Genomic DNA, 20083 nt, shown 5'->3' on the forward strand with positions numbered 1-20083 from the left:
ACTGAGTTTCCTTCTCTGGCGTCTCCTCCCGAGCCTGTCCAGTTGGTGCTTCACACCCACAACCCCGAGGGAATCACAATTCTACGTTGAGGTGGCAAGAGAGATGGCGGCATGCGTGTCCCTGGCCCCACGTGCAGCTGTTGGGGGGGCTGCCAGCAGTGGCTCAGCCACTGGATCCTGGATGCTCATGGCAAAGCCGGCTCCCACCCGGGGTCATGCTGCAGCGGCAGCAACGGCAGGTCAACGCCCCCGTGGACTGGGCTTGTCTCTGTGCCACTGCGCAAAGCATCCTCAAAACATGGGAAAACAAACAGAGACCCAAAGAGACACCCTTGTTGCCATAAAACAATGGCTCTCAAAATCCCGCTTTCTCACCCCGGGCTTCTCCAAACATTTTACAGAGTCTCAAAGCTGCTTTCTTGGTATCCCGGGAAACAGAGGTGACTCCCAGGTAAGCCACTGGGGATTTGTGAAAATCCCTCCATCTCCCAGTGCTTGGCTCCTTGGGGTCTCTGATTCTCCAGGTCAGCCACAGGGAGGAGGATTAGCCGAGGAACGTGGGCTGGAGGGAGGTGAAGGTCTCCGCTGAGCGTGGAGCGGGAGGCCAGACTCTCCCCGGCTGCAGGAACCCCCCCCCCCCGCCCCCCAGCGCCAGTCCTGCCTTCACAGCACCTCCTGCTCCCAGCTCAGCCCCGTGGGGCCGTACCTTTGTTCTCAACCCAGCTGAGCCCACCCTTGTAGAATGGGAGGGAAGCTGCCTTGCAAACCCTGGAGGTGAGCAGGGCTGGGAGGTAAGCGGAAACAGGCCCGCCGACCCGCCCTACCCTGTTGTTTCGGGACAACCCCGGGTGTGGATCTCCGCTCCGCTGCTCTCAGCGAACATTGCCAAGGCCAGGAGGAAGCAGGGCCGTCTGAAGGACGGGAAGAACTGGGAGTCTCCTGTCCCCGCCCCCCACCCTCCAGCTTTCCCACCGCCTTCCACGCACCACTGAGGGGAGCAGAAAAACAAGTATGAATCTAATTCTTCGCCTGACTTCCTTTCATATCAGCTAAGTAACCAATGAAATCGCCAATAAATTACTACTATAAAATGCGCGCGCACACAGGCAGAGGTGTGTGCGTGTGCGCGCACCCGTGTGCGGATGTGTAGATAGTCCCGGCTTCTCTTTCTTGCCCCTCTCCCGCAGGCAGCTTCCGATGACAGCCTCTGACGCCCCGGGAAGGGCCTCATCGGATCATGGGTGCCACGTAGTTGGCGGGGAAGAGGCCCAGTTTGTTGTGCAGGCGGCCGGTCCACCACGACGCGTTGGAGCTGTCCAGGACCTCGACCACCTCTCCGCAGCGGAAGCCCAGCTCGTCGTCCTCGAGGGCCTCGAAGTCGTAGAGCGCCCGGGCCCACCGCACTCGCTGTTGGGGGAAGCACAGAGGGGGTCCCGCTGAGCCGCGGTGGGGGGGTGCTGGCCCTCCGAGCCGCTATCCCGCAGGAGGGTCCTGTGGGCTCCCGCACCGAGACGAAGACCTCGGCGAGGACAGAAAGCAGACCCCGCAACCCAGCCCCGGGCCTGAGGTCGGCAGAGCCCACCTGAGCCGTGCTCTGCACTCAGGACTTCCACCGCTAGAGCAGTTACTCTCCCAGGCCCCAGGAGCATCCTTGACAGCTACTGTCCCCGCGTCTCTGCGGGTCTTTTGACTCTCTCCAGGTGACAGAAAGGATGGCAGCGTGCCCAAGCGAACAGTGCCCGTGCTAGCGTCGCCCAGGGAGACACAGCGCAAGGGAAACGGCAACAGTTCGTGTCCGCTACAGCCTGAGCTGGAGCCGACATGGGAGGAGAGGGCATGGCCCGGTGGCCGGACAGGACGACACGCCGGCTCGGCTGGGCCCCGGAACTCCTCCTCCTCCCAGGAGCTCCCACCGCCTCCACTGGGAGCTCTGAGCAGCTTGCTTCTCTCCGGGAGGACCAGCCGCTGCCCTAAGTGCCCCTCTGGCGGTCCTCATGGAGCCCAGGGAGGGAAAGCCCACGTACCCCGGCCACTTGGAGCTGCACAGGGTCCGTGTGTCTCCGGTGCATGAGGGCGGCGTTCATTTCGCTGCCCACGCCCATGCCACAGTGCCCATCGTTTATGTCAAGGCTGCCTCCTCTGCGGTCCTGGAAACACACGTAACAGAGGACCTGTCACCACATCATGTCCCTGTCAGGCCCCCCAGCGCCTTGCTCAGATGCCACAGACACAGCCAGTGCTCCGAGGATACTTGCTGCTGGTGACAATAAACCCCAGGTGTTGGGGGCAGGGGCGGTGGAGGATGGCACAGGGACCTTCGATTGTGAAGACGATGCCAGATTTCATTCATTCAAAGAGTATTTATCAGGCGCTGACCATGTGTCTGGTACCGTCCTAATCACTGGGGATATGTAGCTGGAAAGAAAAGGTCTTTGTCTTCAGGGATTGTCAGTTTAGAGGGGGAACCACACACATTTGAGTGATAAGCGAGCTGAGAGAATGTCTAAGTCTGCCAGGGTAATCAGAGAAGGCTTCCTAGAGGAGGTGACACTTGAACTCTAGCTTTAGAGGAGAAGGATCAGCCAGCAAAGGGCATTTTAGGCAGAGGAAAGAGCATATAAAACGCCCCAGGTCATGAGAGAAAACACAACAGACCATTCTGGTAACTAAAGATAGTGCAGAGTTGCTGGAATGTGTGTTTGCTCGGGGAGCGGGGAGGGTGGGAGGTGGGGGTGGTTTAGGGGGAGGCAGCAGCAGATGAGGCTGGGGAAGCAGATATGGGCAGCCTACAAAGGGCTTTGCGTGCCCCACTAGGGAATTTAGGATCGATGTTATCTGGCTGTGTTGTCCATCTCGGTAAGCGGCCCCAAACCCCATCTGGAACAAAGCAAGGAGTAAAGAAATAAGCAAGCTCTATTGTGGGTGTTAATCCGTTTTTCTCGTGGCTCTCCACAGCCAGATGGGTTAGGGGGCACGGATAGATCTGGAACAGCGCTGACAGGGAAATGAAGCAACGGTTCACTGAATCCTCAGGGTAGGAGCATGCGTGCGTGCGTGCGTGCGTGCGTGTGCGTGTGTGTGTGTGTGTGTGTGTGTTCAGGCAGGGAGCCAATGAATTCACAGGGACTTCTCTGCCAAGAGCAGTTCCCATATCATATTATCATATTTCTGCCAGTTGCGAGGTCCTGGGTCTCCGTTATGAACTCTGTGAGTCCTCACGAGGCCGGGCCGGCCCGAGACACTCCTCCCCACGGTCCCAGGACCATGACAGCCCCCAGGCCTTTGTTCGCTCTGCTTGCATCTGGTGTTGTGGGGGACTTTCACATGCTCCGTGCCCCTGGGGACAGGGTGGCCCCAGCCCCAGGGTGGGGGAGCAGGGCGTCTTCCCTACCTCACGGCGCCCACGTCATTCCTCTGCGGTACCTGGTGGAAGTGGGCGTGCTGCAGATAGCGGTGCTGCTGGGCTGGGGGTGCCGGGGGGTACTGCGAGGGAGGCGGTGCCGGGTGGTCCGACAGCTTCCGGATCATGGAAGGCCGCATTTCTTCTCCCACAGCCCCACTGAGGTGCGGGCCTCCCTGGGGCCTCCGGTCCAGGCTGTTGCCCCGGTGACCCTGGGAGAAGATGATGAAGATGATGAAGGTGATGCAGATCCGTCCCCCTCGTGCATCTCCCGGCCCCCCAGCCGCGCCCCCCGCTTGCTGCCTGCTCTTTCCAGAGTTTGCCCACGACCTCTCCCAGAAGCAGCTGCCGGCATGTGGGCAGCCTCAGGAGAGTCGATGGTCTGGACCCTCGTGGTTTCAAAAATGGTCTCCAGTTTCTCAGGTTCTCCTGGGTTGGGGACTCGGGCTCTCTGGTTCACTTTTCCACGGGCTACCCATTGAGTCCCTACCCAGCGGGCTTGTTTCCCTCTCTGTAATCAAGCTGAAATATTCTCTTTTACTGACACAATGCCACCCCTCCTTATCGCGTGTTGCCACACCGCCGGACACCCTACCCTCCCGATAAGCTCTGTCATTGACTCTGCTTGATTTTGAACTGTCATTTATAGCCTGGTGATAGGGCCCCAAACAGCAGCCCTCTTGCGGTACCATGGAAACCAGGCCCGGCGCTGGGCACGCGCTGGGAAGGAGCACAGCCGTTCTGCTTAATGGCACCACAACCTTGTGACTCAGACGTGCTTTCTTGTTATTTTTATTTCACAAACAATTACACAGGGCCTGGGCTTCGTACATGCCAGGCGCTGCTCGAAGTGCTTTACAAATATGAACTCGTTTCATTCAGTTTAATGCATCTTAGGGTACCCCTCTTTTCTCTACATGCACATCCTGGTAAATTAATACCTCTGTTTCTTGGTTTAAATAATTCACAAAGTCTCAGTAAACCTTTGTTTTTCTTTCTGAACTTTGACGTGCCCTTGCTGAGACACCCTTTTCTCCTAGGACTGTCTCTTCTCAGGCTTAAAATCAACTAGTTGCCTGAGATGGTTTTCTCTACTTCCCCCAGAGCACCTGTTGCTTTGAAAGCCTCAAAGCCTTTCCAATAACTCGTTCCAGGGATTTCAACTGTTTTAACTATTCCAGAAATGCTTCTTCCTAGAATTCCCATTTCTTTCTTACAATGATGTTGTTTCCTTTGGAAGGTATTTTATACATTGTGTGCATGTGCATTTGCTAATGGGAAGCAAGTTAGCGTTTTCTTGCTGCCTACTCTTGTCCAGACTCTATGGCAAGTGCTATCTCTGTATTATCTCATTTAATCCTTACAACAGCCCAGTGAGGGAGGTATTATATTCTCTCCATTCTCCAGATGAGAAATCTGATACTCAGAAAGGTTTCTTAACTTGGCTAGGTAATAAGGACAGTTAGTGATGAAATTAGGATTTAAAGTTAGGTTTGTCTGAGGGTGCCTGGGTGGCTCAGTTGGTTAAGTGTCTGACTCTTGGTTTCAGCTGAGGTCATGATCTCAGGGTCATGGGTTCCAGCCCTGTGTCAGGCTCCGTGCTCAACTCAAGATTGTCTGCTTGAGGTTCTTTCTCTCCCCCTCTGTCCTTCTGCCTGCTCTTGAGTGCTCTTTCTCTCTTTCTCTAAAATAAATAAATAAATCTTTAAATAAAAAAGTTAGGTTTGTCTGATGCATTTTCTAGTAAAATAATACTCTATATTCCACACCGTTCCAAGAGCAAGAATTCCAGATCCAGTTTTTTTGTCCAACACCCCCAGCCTCCCTTTCTGTGACAAAGCTCTACCTACCGCCTTAGTCCCAGACTCTAGGCGGTCCTCCAACCTCCCTGTGTGTGGGCCCCTGGCCTTCATCTTTGGGCAACTCCTAGGCTAGGCTGGAACTGTGATGTAGTACTATCTATGCTAATAAAACAAAGCACCCACAATTAAGAGCTAATGTTTGTGACATGCTTGTAGCACTGTTAGGAGCGATGTCAGGGAAGGGGCTTACATGATCTCCTCTAACCTTCACAACCATCTATGAGCTAGCTGTCACCATCATTCCGGTTTTACGGATCAGGAAACTGAGGATCAGACAACTTTCCCAAATCACATGGCTGGGAAGTGTTATGAGATGGTTTAAACTGAGGTCTGACTTCGGACTTATTCTTTCTTCCAGAATCCTCAGAGGATATGCTCATCAAATGCGTTGTCTTGATGGGTCACATAGGACTCCTGTTGCCTAAAATCTGTAGACTGGGGATGATCGGGACCTGAAGCGTACCTGATCCTCTCGGGTTCTATCCCTCAGAAAGATCTGCTTCTGTTTGGAGATGGAAGTCGTCCTGTAGTAGTCCACCAGCTTATTTAGAGATGGAAACTTCTCTGTCCATAGGAAGTAATTACCCTTGTTGTCTCTCATGACCTTGAAGTGCTGAACGTCATCTTCATGCCTAGAGATCAGGGTGAATCCAAATTGTGTATTACATGGTCACAATGTTCCCACGCCCAGGGCTGACTGCATCCAGGGTTGCTGGAGTTCTGCTGGGGCAGGAAAGGGGATGTGGAGTGCCTGCCCTTCACAGGGAGGGGGTGCTGGCTCAGTCAAACTCTCGGGGGAAGATTTGTGCAAGGGACTGCTCAGGACACAGGCAGCATCAAAGGGATTTCTACATCAGCAGAAGATAATCTGTCTTCTGACACTGGAGCCAGCCTTTTATAAGAAAAAAAATGTCCGAGCACTTCAACAATGACCAGGTCAAGGACTTTTTACAATGTTTGTTTGAAATGGGGCAACGCCTGCATCTTGTATGATGCCAAGGACTCCACCAAGGCTTGGAGGGGAGAGGTTTTTCACCCCTGTTATCTTTCCATTATCAGAAATACTTTGAACCAGTTCTTTTAAGCCCATAAACTAGCTCTGGACAGTAAGAGACTATCTTGAGAAACTTGTCGTACTTGGTTCTCTACTTAATGGAGATCTCTTGGTCTTGGTTTATGTTTTGCATAACTAAAGTTACAAAGTATTTCGAACCTTTGGGGAGAAAAGTGTTATACAGCCATGCAGTGTTTTGATTGAAAAGGACCTCTGATGGGGTGCCTGGGTGGCTCAGTGGGTTAAGCCTCTGCCTTCAGCTCAGGTCATGATCCCAGGGTCCTGGGATTGAGCCCCGCATCGGGCTCTCTGCTCAGCAGGGAGTCTGCTTCCTCCTCTCTCTCTGCCGGCCTCTCTGCCTACTTGTGATCTCTGTCTGTCAAATAAATTTAAAAAAAAAAAAAGAAGAAAAAGAAAAGGACCTCTGAGGTTGTTTAGCCCTGTCTCCATGTTACCCATGAGGATGCTGAGGCTCCAATTGGTGGAGGGGCTTGGCCAAGGTCACTGTGAGTGATTGGCAGAGCTGAGGTGAGAACCCTGGCTCTCTGATTCCAGTCCAGTGAATCGAGCCTGTCATACCACGTACACGTGCCAAGTTCTTTTAGATCGGTACCTTTTGACCCAGCTGGAATCATAGTGATGGGAAATATTTCTATCAGGGATGGAGAAATTGGATGTTACTCATCTGGAAAGGGAGAACTTGGCCTTTACTAATAGCTCCAGTCTTTCCCCATCACCAAGGCATTCTCTTTTCAATGTCAAGTTTATTCGTCAAACAGGCATACATTTCTATCTAAAAATAAACCAATGATACCAATTGCCTGATCCAACAGAAAGGTCAAGAATTTAAGGAGAGTTGGGGAGTGAAGATACCTCTGAAGATTAGTGCAGGTTTCTTAAGGATGGACTCATTGGTTCATGTTCAGAGGGGACATGAATTGTGATTGCTCTTCAGTCTCATCTTATGGACTAGGCTCTGCTCATGGCCAGGTGAACCCATCCAGGGACCTCTGCTTGGCTGCTCTGGGCCAGGAACCGACACTCTGCAATCACTGTGTGGTCTTCTCCTTGGTGTTGGCCACTAACAGATGCTTCCTTCGTTCTAACAACACATGGCTTAATTCATAGTCATTACTCCTCACATCTGTGTGTGGAGGAGGAAATATTCTTGTGATATAATTATTCATCCACCACCTCTTAGTCAAAGAACTCAGAGTGAGAAACATTAACCCCCCCCCTCCATGAGCTGAGAGGATGGCTGTCAGGCTTGCAGCCAACCCTCTGGACCCATGGAGAGAGAGAGTGGCTGCACCATTGTCTCAAGTTCTAAGAGGGGCAGAGAAAAGGATATAACTCAGGGCTCTAGCCTCTAAAATCTAGTGTTTCAGACCCTTAACAAATGCTAAGTGATAGAACTACAATTAGCTCTTAATTATCTTTGCATGACAGAAGGCAGATGTATAAATAAATAAAAATGATTTGCTTTGGAATATATTAAGCTACATTTCTGCATAAGATGTAGTAACAATTATGGTAATAATCACAAGAAGCTGCAAGCTTCTGTAAGAGACTGTGGCAGAAGTCAAGGCTGATCGTTTTGGAGAATGCACCTTACTGGAGGAAATACAACCCACGATTCCTAGGTGAAAAGCCACAGTGCACTTCATGCAAACCAGAGGCACCAAGAGATGCCCTTCAACATAACCACTTACTTGGTCCAATCTGTAATCAGAGCCCTTAAGAGAGGTTTGACTGTAAGATTTATTAATAGAGCAAAATTGCATTAAGACCTAACAAATTTAGAATTTGTGACACTTCAATATTGGCCTGAGCTAAAATTTCCTGTTGCCTAAGCTGTGAAAAAAGAAAAAAGTTTTAGTTAAGGAAAATTAAGATTTTAAGCAATATTGCAAGGGCAATGCTAATGAGAACAAGCTATTTTTGAGCACTCTGGAGGCGCACGTGCATACAAATTGTTGACCCCTTATTCCTAAGTCCTCCCTACCTATTCCTTAAAATAGCTATTTAAAATGGTGAAGTGGCCTCCGTTCATTACCCGAGATTGGATTTATACACCTAAACCACTGAAGCTATATGCCTTTCAACGTGCACTGAATAATCCAGACCAACATTTCCTGTCAATGAACTTAACAGGAGGTTCCACTGTACAGGTTGTCACGTCTCCTCCTGTACAGATATCAGCATTAACTTGTGCACTTTCACATGTGGTCACCCTGCCTGATGGGTGACTTGTGATCCCAGACATGCTGACCACACGCAGTGCGCTCAGACTTGGGGTTTCTGAGCGTGGGGCTGTGTCATGTTTGTGCCCGGACTGACTCATTTCCTCCCGGGTGCTGCACGTTAGTGAGATTTTGCTGCTCCGGTCCCTCGGCCCAGCCCTCCTCGGCTCAGATGTGTTGCTGTCAGTGTGCTGCATTACGGTGTGCTGAGCTGGTCCTTCTTTTATGCAACCGCCTACAACAATGACTTGGGATTTTAATTTTCCTCTGCGCCTTCTTCAGACACATATCAGTAGTGGAAGAAAAGGTTTAGATTTAAACCCCAAGAGAGATGTGGACAGCTGGGAATTCTCCCTTCTCCTGCCCCACGTCCCTGCACAGATACTCCCTGAATGCCTGCTGGGTGCAAGGCACTGGAAAAGGCACAAAGGTGAAATAGATTAGGATCCTGTCCTTCCAGAAGCACTTCAGCTAGAGGAGGAGGCAGAGGAACATATACGTAAACTGGCCACAAACCAGTTTACTGAGGAGTTACATACATGTGTCATGGGAAGGAGATGAATGGCATCCCAGTTGATACGACGCCTGGACCCCTTGGCCACCATGCCCCTGAGCAACAGGTCACGTTCAAGAGGTCACCTCATGGCCTTAGCAGTCTGGGTTGGGAATGGCGAGTACCTGACGGAGATGGAGAAGTCCCCTGGGGAGCTCTGGCTGGCCCGGATGATGAAGAAACCAATCTCCTTGCCCATAAGTAGGTTCTCTGCCTGGTGTCGTGAGAGACCTTCATGAAACCATCTATGGGATGAGACAAAATCAGAGAATCTTGGTGAGATGCTGGGGTGTTTGGAAGGGGAAGGGGAGAAGCGATGACCCAAATGGACGGAGGCCGGGGACGCTGGTCAGTAGAGTGCAGACAGAAAGAGAGGAGGGGCTGGGGCCTCTGAAACCAAACCTGTGCGCTAGGCAGTTTCCAGGCAAAGCAAGTGAGTGTTCCCCTGATGCGCTCCCCTTTGTTCCTTCCCTCTAGGAGAAGCCTCTCTCGAGCTCGGAAAACCTGAATCATGGAAATGTGCCACTGCACCAAAATGGGACAGCGTGGGAGTGACTCACTGCGGGAAGCAGCCTCCTGCTGGCAGCCCTGTGAGGGATGTCACTAGGAAAGATCTGCAGGGACAGATGACGCACCAGGAGGACAGGAACCCCTTCGGGTGCTGTGGGGCCGGAGCTGGGAAGCCTTGGGTTCACGCCCAGGCTGAGAGCTCAGTGGGCCCCCTCGGAGCCCAGGGACCCTGGGGATCTGGGTGGTGTGGAGCCAGGCTAGCAGCCGCCAGAGAGCAGCGTCTACGCAGCCAGCTCCTGGGCCCTCCCCCAAATCCAGGAAGATCATCTTTACTGTGGAAAAGAAGGAACGGAGGAGAAACTCCTTTTTCCAGGGACAGTTGGGGTGGCAGCCCCTGGCAGTGCTGTGGCAGGTGGCAGAGCCTGCGTGCAAACAGAGGCTATGGCCTTAGCGTAGGGAACCAGAAACCTCTCAGCCACAGAGCAAAAATGAGTGTTTGCCATCACTCAGCAGTGCTGGCTGGGACAGGGTCCCTTCCTCCAAGGTGGCTTTTCGAGGGCTGCCCCTGGAAGGCTAGTCTGTCCGTCCCTTTAGGCTGAAGGTATGACACGCTTCAGAGTCCTTTGTAAGCAGTCCCCGTGCTCTCTAGAATTTGGGAACCTGACCTCCAGATAGGAGTGGCAGGAGGGATGTCCTTATTCCAGACCGGACCCTGCAGGGGAAGTGTGGTTGGGCCGTGAGGGGCCTGAAGTAGAGGGTTTCTGGCCGCCAGCTGCCTGGAGATCCTTCCAGAGCGTCTGCCGTACTTGGCCATAGGACTGAACAAGTGACCACCACAGCTTGCCTTGTGTAGGGAGTGTAATGGGGCTGGGGAAAGGAACGGGGCCTGCTCCACAGCAGCCGTGCCTCGAAGGAAAGATTTTGGACGAGGCAGTGAGTGGTTAGGGGATTGTCTGGAAAATACACATTTGTCCTCGAATTGGAATTTTTTTTTTTTTTTAAAGATTTTATTTATTTATTTGACAGACAGAGATCACAAGTAGGCAGAGAGGCAGGCAGAGAGAGAGAGGAAGGGAAGCAGGCTCCCTGCTGAGCAGAGAGCCCGATGCGGGACTCGATCCCAGGACCCTGGGATCATGACCTGAGCCGAAGGCAGCGGCTTAACCCACTGAGCCACCCAGGCGCCCTCGAATTGGAATTTGATACGTGGCTTTAAAACTGGCGAAAATGTCCACACACTACTTTTTAAACGCGCAGGCAGGGGTATATTTTCACCCATCATTCCAAAGCTACTCACTCGTTCATTCAACTGTTTTTACCAAATACCTACTATGTGCTGGCCTTCTGCTGGGAGCGGGGGACACAGCGGTGAGCAGAGCAGACAGGAAAGCCTGCCCTTGGGGAGCTTCCGTCCTATCCTGCAGAGACACCAGAATCCGCCAGCGGGCCCCAGAGCCCACTGAGACCGCGATAAAAAGACTTCAGGGGGTGGGAAGGAGTTAGAGATGAGAGGACAGATGAGTCTCTGGAAGAAGGACAGTGGTAACTGCAAGGGGACTTGGGATCAAAAATTTTGGTTTTTTGGTTTTTTTGGGGAAGATGGGAGAAATTGCAGCATCTTTGCTGATGGGAATGACCCAGGAGAGAGACAGAGAACCGATGTGCAAGAGAGGGAGGAGGAGTTTCTGCTAGAAGCAGACGATTCTTTCCAAACAGCTGCAGGAAAGGCATCCTTGTCTGAGCGCAGTTGCAGGAGGTGGGTGGATGCAGTGAGTCAGCGGGGGGGTTGGGGTAGAGGGGCTTTTCTGGTGGCTTTCTCTGTCCCAGTGATCCTGGAAGCAAGAGCCCCGAGCCTTGAGGGCTGTGGGGGAGGGGCTGGAGGTCTGAGGAGCAAGAGGGTGGCGGGTAGTCTTCTAGAAGGGCCTCTAGGTGGCTTAGTTGGTTAAGTGTCTGCCTTCCCCTCAGGTCATGATCTCTAGGTCCTGGGATCGAGTCCCGCACTGGGCTCCCTTACTGGGCGGGGTGTTCCTCTTCTCCCTTCTCCTGCTCACGCTTCTCTCTCTCTCTCTCTCTCTCTCTCTCAAATAAATAAAATCTTTAACAAAAGTAGATCATCACAGGGCAGCCTCAAGGGTTGAGGTCGGTGGTCGTTCTGCTGGTTCAGTGGCCGGCCCTGGTTCACGGTGAGCGGCGCTCTTGCACCTGACCAGAGTTATCAAGAGCACTTTGGGTTTCTAACAGACCTGCGCTCTTTTGAGCCAGACAGTGACTCTCCGAGATTAGATTTCTATCTAACCCTTGTGGTCAATTCTTGAGACAAACGAGACCCAACCTCTATTTTCCTTTTTCCTCTTGATGAAAGGAATTTCCTCTCCCCGCCAGTGGTTCTCAGGGATCTGAGCATGGTTTAGGGAAGGCAGGGAGCTATTTGGGATCCCTGGTGAGGATAAAGACCTTAGGAGGTAATGGGGATGTGCCCACAAGGACAGATCTGGACGTGGGGTGGCCAACAGCGCCCCTGATGGAACTCATGGAAACCCTGTGATTGCAATTATAGATGAGTTCGGCTTATAAAACCTAAAATAGGTGATCCGTGCACATGGTGTAAGATTCAAAAGGGAATGCAGCGAAATGCAAATCTCCCTCCCACCATGGCCTTCAGAGGCGTGGTTCCCACTCCAGAGGCAACCAGTTTTGACAGTATCTTGGGTATGCATAGATAATTTTAGTGACTGCTGAAAAAGTAAGGGGAGTGTGTGTGGGTAGGCCCCTGTCAGCGGGCTGGAAATACTTACTCAGGAAACTGGATGTCTATAAAATTCTTGGGCACATATCCTTCTTGGCTCCCAAGCTCCGCCTTGAACCACTCCTCTTGGTTACTTAAGATCTACACAGAAGAGAAGAAAGGACAGAGACTGTAGGGAGGACACAAAGCAAAAAAAAAGGGGGGGGCTACAGAGTAAAAAACACCCTTTCGGATTTAGAGGGAAAAAGGCCAAGAGAACCACACAGGCGCTCCAGTGGAGGGGGGGGGGGGGCAACAGGTTTCTCTCTGGAATTTGGCTCCTTTGACCCCGAGCATTTCTGACCATGGGTTCTGCCCACACATGGAACCCCACCATGGTGTGGCCTCCCTGACTCAGCACTCGAGGGATTCTCTGCATACTTTGGAAATTCATGGGTCCCAGATCTCAGCCCCTGATGCTCCTCATTTGAGCCAATGCTGGGAAGGCAGGAGTGGCCACCCCATGATTTCTTCTTCTCTGCCAGAACTAAGGACCTTTTAAAAAAATGTAATTTGTTCCTATTTCTTTAAACAAGCCAATTAAAACTTAAAACATCCAGTGGGGCCAGCTTTGAAAACAGTAACTTTTTGTGTTCACACTCCATGTGTTTCACAAACAATTTGGACGTAACTCAAGATACTTGGGATGCCTTTTCTAAACTTGCTTTTTAGTGCCAGATCCCGAGCAAAACCAGAAGTTCTGTCTCATGGTTATATGGTCCTTCGTTGACTGTGACCCCAAATGTTATCGCTTCCCTTGATTACTCAAATGAGTCTATGTGGCTCTATGTGGCTTCTGGTTATTTCAGAAAATGTTTCACTATTAAAAGACAGATGTTTGCCCCCATCCCCCACTGAGAATGTTTCTAAAGTCTGTGGCATGGACTCGAACAAGAATGGAGATGGCGGAGCCAAGTGATGAAAAGAAGCTTGGCGATATCATTGAGCCCCAGTGAGCCACGCGGGAGCCCTCCTGCTTCTGGACTTTGTGTGAGAAGTGATCAACCTGCAGGCTGGTTCAGCCGTATTCAAGTTTCTGCTTCTGGCAGCTGACGATGCCTTAATTGGATGGAAGTGCTATGCTGAAGGGGAAAGCAGAAGATGGGTAGGGAAGACTGCCTGGAGGAGAGGCCTGGGGTTGCCCTGGCAACGAAAGGAGTTAACCCAGGCTAAGTCTGCTGGTGCAGGAACTTCTGGGATGGGAGGAAGTGGGGTGCATTCTGGGAATGAAAGGCCTAGGCCTGGCGGGCGTTGAGACTGTGGCCCCTGGGGGCAGAGCCAGGGGAAAGCAGAGGCACAAGGCCATGTGACCCACGTAGAAAAGTCTGGACTTTTATCTTGAAATGTATGGGGAGCCGCTAAAGGCTTCTGAGACTTTAGCTCAGAAGGAAAGGGAAAGAACACAGTAAGAGCTAGAGCCCAGAAAGAGTTCTATGCCCGAGCGCGAAGACGGATTGCAGGGGGGAGGTCTAGGAAGGCAGGGTAGCCATGCTGGTGAGAGGCGAGGGGCTCTTTTAAAGGAACCTGGAAGCAAAGTGTGCAGGATTGCATGACTGTTCTCCAAACCAAGGGAGAAGGGGATTCTGGGAGGGTTCCAGATTTCGGCCTTGGAAGACTGAGTGGGTGGTGATACCTTGGCTAAAATAGAAAGTACAGGAGGAGGAGTGGGTCTGAAGAAGGGCTCACGGGCCTCAGACTGCACGTGGGTGAATCCAAGTTGCCCCTGGGACCGTCTGAAAAGAAAAGCTCGGGGAGCAGCTGAAGGTGTGTGTCTGGACTCAGCAGAGACGTTGGGGCTGGCGTTCGGGATTGGAGAGTCATCTTAAAGCGGGTGGAGTTAAGTCCGGGTCCCACAGGTTTCTCTCTTCCAGAGACGGGAAGAAATGAAGAGAGCTCACTAACTGATATTTCTAGTGTCACCCCGAGGTGGAAGAAAGGGGCCAGCACTCTGAGCTTGGAATGAGAAAACCTAGTTTCTAGCTTGGCCCTGTCACCAGCTATATGACCTTCGACAAGTCAACGAGCCACCTGAAAAATGGGGACAGTAACAACCAGCTAACCCCTCACAGAGCTGATGCAAGGATCAGGGTTAGGGTTACCTTGAAGTCCTTCAGAAAGGGTACGCTGTTTTTAAAAACACAATTCTGCAAAATGTGGTATTTTTAGGAGGGAGGACTCCAGCTCTGAAGGACATGGTAGGGTTTATAAGTTCTTTAAAGTCTTATATGTGTATGTTTTGAATTTAATTACTTGTTCTGAAGAAATAAAAGTGTGTCCCATATTTGGGTTCTAGAATTGCTGAGGACAGAAAACTTTATAGTTTCTAACATCAAATGTGACTGCTGGTATCACTAAGGACGCGTGGGTATGTGTATGCCGAGGGGGGTAGAGTGGGGTGGGGAGCTGAAAATCTAGGTCAGAAAAAGAACTAGGAAACTTGGCACACAAAGAACATAAGGACATTTCACTCCATGCCTTCGCCACCCCCCCACCAATATATGGCTTTGGAATTCCTTTCTCCCATCACACAGGAGTGTGATGTTTGGGCTGGGTAGCCAATGTCAAGTACAAGGTGAGCAGGGATAAAAGAGGCCAATTGGAAATTGGCTCATCACGGTAAGAACCAACTTTGTAACTTAGTTCTCCAACCTGAAACCAGCTGTAATTTTAGTAATTGTGGCTCATACCCATCTACCTCCTGTAGCAACTGAAAGATTATCCCACAATGCCGGCCATTTCTCCCACCACCTGGTGCTCCGTCTGCCTGAGATTGTGTTCCCAGAGAGGTGAACTTACAGGCTTTTTATGGTGTATAGAAGGCAAGGTCTTAAAAGAATCTCATTTTCTGCAAAGAAGAGTGTTTGGGGGGAGGTGGTTTCTTCCTGCCGTTGTTGGCCCAGGGCCCCATACTTCCTGTTCTTCTCATCTCTCTGCCTATTCGGTTCCCCCTATCTCTTGTCCCCATCATGAAAACCTAAGCAAGGGGTTCAGTCTGAGCACATGAGGTTTTAGACTTCACCTTACTGTGTCTTAATTCTTATAATGTTGCTTACGAGAATAATTTTCTGGGTTACATGGCCTGAGAATAAGTTAGACGTGGGAAGAGGACAAAATGTACAGTTGGGAGAATTTTAAAATTGGATGGAATTATAGCTCTTAGAGGCAGAGCAGAAATCTGAAGTATTGGAGAAGTTAATTGACATAGGATTAACTCTAAGTGCTTTCAGGTCACTGTTTTAGTAGGAAGAAATGGAGTTGAGCTGGACACATTACAGAAGCAGGTAGAAATGGACTGGGTCAAGAGACATTTTTTAAAAACGACTGGCCAATTTCAGAGGGAAATGCAAGTCCGGTGCTGTGTGTAGCTACAGGTCTGGGATGGGGTGGGGGGTGGAGTTGAGGCACGAACATGAAACTTCCAGCTCCTGATGTCAAATGTTTCTCTCACAGGAGAAGCGGGATGGAGTTATCTGGCTGGAGTTCCCCGTCCACCATCTTGTTCACCATCCTGTCATCTAGTGAGCACCTGCTGTTTGCACTTAGGTGCTGGGAATACAGATATGAATAACCTGAGGCCTTTGTCCTGGGGAAGTAACAGTCTGGAGTGGGTGGGTTAGTGGTGAGCTAGTCAGATATTGTTTGTGCCTTCTAGTGAGAAAGTCTGTTTAGTCTTTTAGCAGGAAAAGCCTAGGAGGAAAGAGATCCCAGGAGTAGATTACTGGGGCAGTCAAGAGCCGCCTTTGGAAGCACTTGCAAGATCTTAGGGCTCGTGACCCATCTCTGGAGTGGTGGAGTAGGGTTGCGGTGGCTCGGAGAGACCCACAGGCACAGCACTAGCCACCACGATGCAGACACAGGGTAGGGCTCAGCCAACAGGCCCTCACCACTTTCCTTTCCACCGCTAAGTGGCAAGGGACAGAATTTGAAAATAAGGAGAGGTCTGCCCTTCTGATGGACTTCTACACGAGCCTGCAGAAACGCAGTTTAATAATTCAAGTCATTGGCACCGAGCACTTGTGTAGGGCACTGCTGTGAAGACACAGAGCTGAACCAGGCATGGGCTCTGCTCTCAGGGAGCTCACAGACCAGTGGAAGAATCAACCACTCATTCACTCATCAAATATTAGAGAGGGTCAACTCTCTGTTGGTTTGGACTCGGGCGGAGCCAGCAGTCAGGATCCCACAGGGTAAGGGCTGTGATGAGAGACGGGTGTAGAGGGTGCGCAAGGGCACAGAGGCATGGCTGCTCGTGGATAACACTCATGGGACGGGAGATCGTCAGTGCCTTGAATGAGGTGTGCATGTACAACGCTGTGGGAGAGCTGAAGCGGGAGTGATTAATTTTGCTGGAGCCATCGGAAGAGCAGAGGGAGTGAGGCTTCCCAGGCATGGTCAAATACGTGTGTGCAGGAAAGAGGCATTCGGAGTACGGGGAGAACCTGACACAGCACAGTGTGTATATGGCAGTGTGACCTGGGGCACTGCACACACAAAGGTGTGCATGTACACGTGTGTGTGTGTGCGTGGGTGTGCATATGTGTGCATGTTCAAGGGCAAGAGCTTGGTGGGTTAGAGAGGAGGTTGGGACAAGGTGGCTTGAATTTCAATCAGTTGGTAATGGGGAACCACTGAATGCTTTCGAGTAAGGAAGTGATCTGACCTGATTTGTCTTCCAGAAAGATCCTCCTGAGAGCAGTATGTTGAAGGAGTAAGAGACAGGAGGGGATGAAGTTAGTCCAGGGGCTGTGGCAGCAGGAATGAGTAATGTTGAAATAACGGCAACCGTTTATGAAACATCCACTTTAAGCTGGGGCCATTACCTCTAATCCTTTCCAGAACCCTGAAAAATAGATATGGTCTCCACTTACAGATAAAGACAGTGAAGCTCAGAGGGGGTAAGAGACTGACCCAAGGACACACAGCTAGTCAGCAGGGATTCAAACTCAGATTTACCAGCTCTAAACTCCTTTTTACTGCATCAGACCCCTCTCTTGTGAGGAAGGGGATTGCTTAAGAGATCTCAAGAAAGAAAAATAGTCAGGGCAGAGTGCATGTTTAGGAGAGAGGCTGAACCCCATTCAGATCCAGAAGAGGGACAGTTAACAGTGTCAAATTCCACAGATGCTCCAGTAAGGTCATTACAGTCCACATTAAAGAGACCACTGGTGGGGCGCCTGGGTGGCTCAGTGGGTTGAGTCTCTGCCTTCAGCTCAGGTCATGATCCCAGGGTCCTGGGATCAAGCCCTGCATCGGGTCCTCTGCTCAGCAGGGAGCTTGCTTCCCTTCCTCTCTCTCTGCCTTCCTCTCTGCCTACTTGTGATCTCCATCTGTCAAATAAATAAATAAAATCTTAAAAAAAAGAGAGAGAGAGAGAGAGAGAGAGAGAGAGAGACCACTGGTGGGGGTGCCTGGGTGGCTCAGTCATTAAGTGTCTGCCTTCAGCTCAGGTCATGATCCCAGGGTCCTGGGATAGAGCCCCACATAGAGCTCTCTGCTCCACGGGAAGCCTATTCTCCCTCTCCCACTCCCCCTGCTTGTGTTCCCTCTCTTGCTGTGTCTCTGTCCAAAAAAATAAATAAAATCTTAAAAAATATATACTAAAAAAAAAGAGAGATCACTGGTGGGCTTACAGGGAGTGTTGGGGGTAACAGGCAGATTCCAGAAAGTTCCAGTGGAGTAAATGGGAAGTGAGGAAGTGGAGGCACCAGCACAGAGAACTCCCAGTGTTACTAGTGAAGGAGAGGAACGACATCAGGAGGTAGATTGAGAAGCAGAGTTGAGGAAAGCTGTTTATTTTTTTTTTTTCCCTTTTCCTTTTCTGAGGAATAGGAAACCCTTGAGCCAGATATTAGGTTTTGTTTGCAATGGGAGATGAGGGGTGGGGTTGGCCCCTGGCCCCTAGAGTGAGGACACTCTATAGTGGTTGATAATCCCATGGTCACACTATCCCATAGAGAAGGGAGGGGCTGCTCACCATGAGGCAGATCCCTCTGTGACCTTGGTAAGATCCCACCGAAGTGAAGGTCACCTTTTCTTGGGTCAGTGGCCCAGGTAACACTTTGACCTTGAGAAGCTCCAGCACTGAAGACACCCTCTTCACAATTACATTACTAGATCTTTGCAAGGGGACCACAGTTAGAAGGATGAGTCCCGGGGGTGTTCAAGTTCCAAACCAAGTCCTCCTACCTGGTCTGTGCTCCAGGGACACTTTCTGAGTCACCCTGTCCCGTTCTGCCAAGGTTCCCTCGACAGCAAGCGTACTTCTTCATGGAGAGCCTGGCCTCAGTGCTGCTGTGCAGTCTGAGAAGGCCCAAGTGGGCTGCTGAGGACCAGGGGTCGGGATTTCTGGGGGTGCTCTGAGGCAAGGTGGGAGGGGGGGCACGAACATCACAGACTCCTCAGAGGGCCTGTGTAAGGGCTTGTGTTTTGCTCCAAACAGGGCCTAAGATATAGGACTTGAGCCTGTAAGTACGGTGCGTGGAATGTGGAAGTCCTAGGCCTCTACAGCCCTCCAAGCAGCCACTACAGCTCAAGTGTGGGTGTTAGGCAAGTTCTAGGGCGTCCTTAATGGGGCCGGTGTGCGTGGCCTCTGCTGGCCCATGTCCTCTCCAGCTGTTTTTCCCAGGCTGTCTCCCTGCACCTTCCTGTTAAGTTCCTCACAAAGCTCACTGAACGCCCACCCCCACCCCCACCACTGAGCTCAAGGTCAAAGTCCAACTCAGGCTCCCTGCATTCTCTGACCACCGAGTTCCTGCCACCCTGTCTCCGCAAGGTGGGGCCACTTGTTCCCTCACCTGCGCTCCCCAAGCACTTAGACGAGAATATCTGTCAGAGCCCTTCGTTGGCTTTCTTCCCCTCTCCAGTCCACAAGCATCTCAAGACAAGGCTGGTGACTTCTGTCCACCGCCAAGCCTGCTAACAGGATCCCGGAGTGGGGGTGGGGAGCCCAGAAGGAGCCCTTCTGATGGAAGTGAACTTCTCTTTTTGAAAGGAACTGTGTGTAGCGCTTAAGAAACAAGGGCATGGGTTATTAGTGAACTTGGGGACCAGATCATAGTAACCTAAACGCCCCAGGGCGCCCCAGGGGGCCCCACGGCACCCACCTTCAGAACGTCTCCAGTGTGAAAGCTCAGTTCGTCCTCGCCTGAGGCGGTGAAGTCAAACTTGGCGATGGCTTCCATGTCCCCACGTGAAGCTGGAAGACAAGTAACGTTCTCATTATGCCCTCTGGCCAGAGAAGAGAGCAGAGCTGCGGGCTGTGTGACAGGCTGAGCGGGCGGTAGGGTCCTGGCCCAAGGCCTCCAGGCCTGAAAGGGAGGTCCAGGCCCACGGGGAGGACTTTCAAATCCTGGGAATTGCTGTGGGAGGGAAGCCTGTAGGATGTGCTTCCCCTTCTTCCCTGAATCCCCATGGGCCAGCAACAGGGAACAGAGCCGGCAATGCCTTTCCCCTTCCTTTCATCTCCCTTTGCCTGCCTAGCCTGTCACCCTTTCTGCAGGCATCGCTGTTTCCGGTTGATAAGGACGGAAGACTCGCTATCATCTCTAACTTGAGGCTCGAGGGGCTGGAAAGACTGTTCTGTAAACATCGTCCTGAGGCTGTCCCTTGGCGGCTACATTTAACCAGGCAGTGTTAATTAGACAGATGCCATTTTCTCTTTTACATCTGAATCATTT

General features: G+C 51.4%; 1 protein-coding gene across 2 annotated transcripts in view; it reads right to left on the bottom strand.

The window, feature by feature from the left end:
* Positions 1-679: 679 nt before the first annotated feature.
* The window catches only part of LOC111157579 (GRB2-related adaptor protein 2), a 61574-nt gene continuing 42170 nt past the window's right edge, over positions 680-20083 (bottom strand). The window contains exons 2-8 of one of the 2 annotated variants that reach the window (XM_022519116.1): positions 19511-19602; positions 12418-12509; positions 9238-9357; positions 5726-5894; positions 3424-3612; positions 2025-2147; positions 680-1407 (exon numbers count right to left, since the gene is read on the bottom strand). In XM_022519116.1, the coding sequence (XP_022374824.1) occupies positions 1228-1407; positions 2025-2147; positions 3424-3612; positions 5726-5894; positions 9238-9357; positions 12418-12509; positions 19511-19588 (951 nt within the window). In that variant the 5' untranslated portion in view covers positions 19589-19602 and the 3' untranslated portion in view covers positions 680-1227. Of the gene's footprint in view, positions 1408-2024; positions 2148-3423; positions 3613-5725; positions 5895-9237; positions 9358-12417; positions 12510-17067; positions 17116-19510; positions 19603-20083 lie in introns of those variants that run through there. The other variant, XM_022519117.1, reaches the window with a different exon arrangement.

Source organism: Enhydra lutris, unplaced genomic scaffold, assembly GCF_002288905.1.
Source record: "Enhydra lutris kenyoni isolate GAN:26980312 unplaced genomic scaffold, ASM228890v2 scaffoldscaffold55, whole genome shotgun sequence".
Classification (NCBI taxonomy): Eukaryota; Metazoa; Chordata; class Mammalia; order Carnivora; family Mustelidae; genus Enhydra; species Enhydra lutris.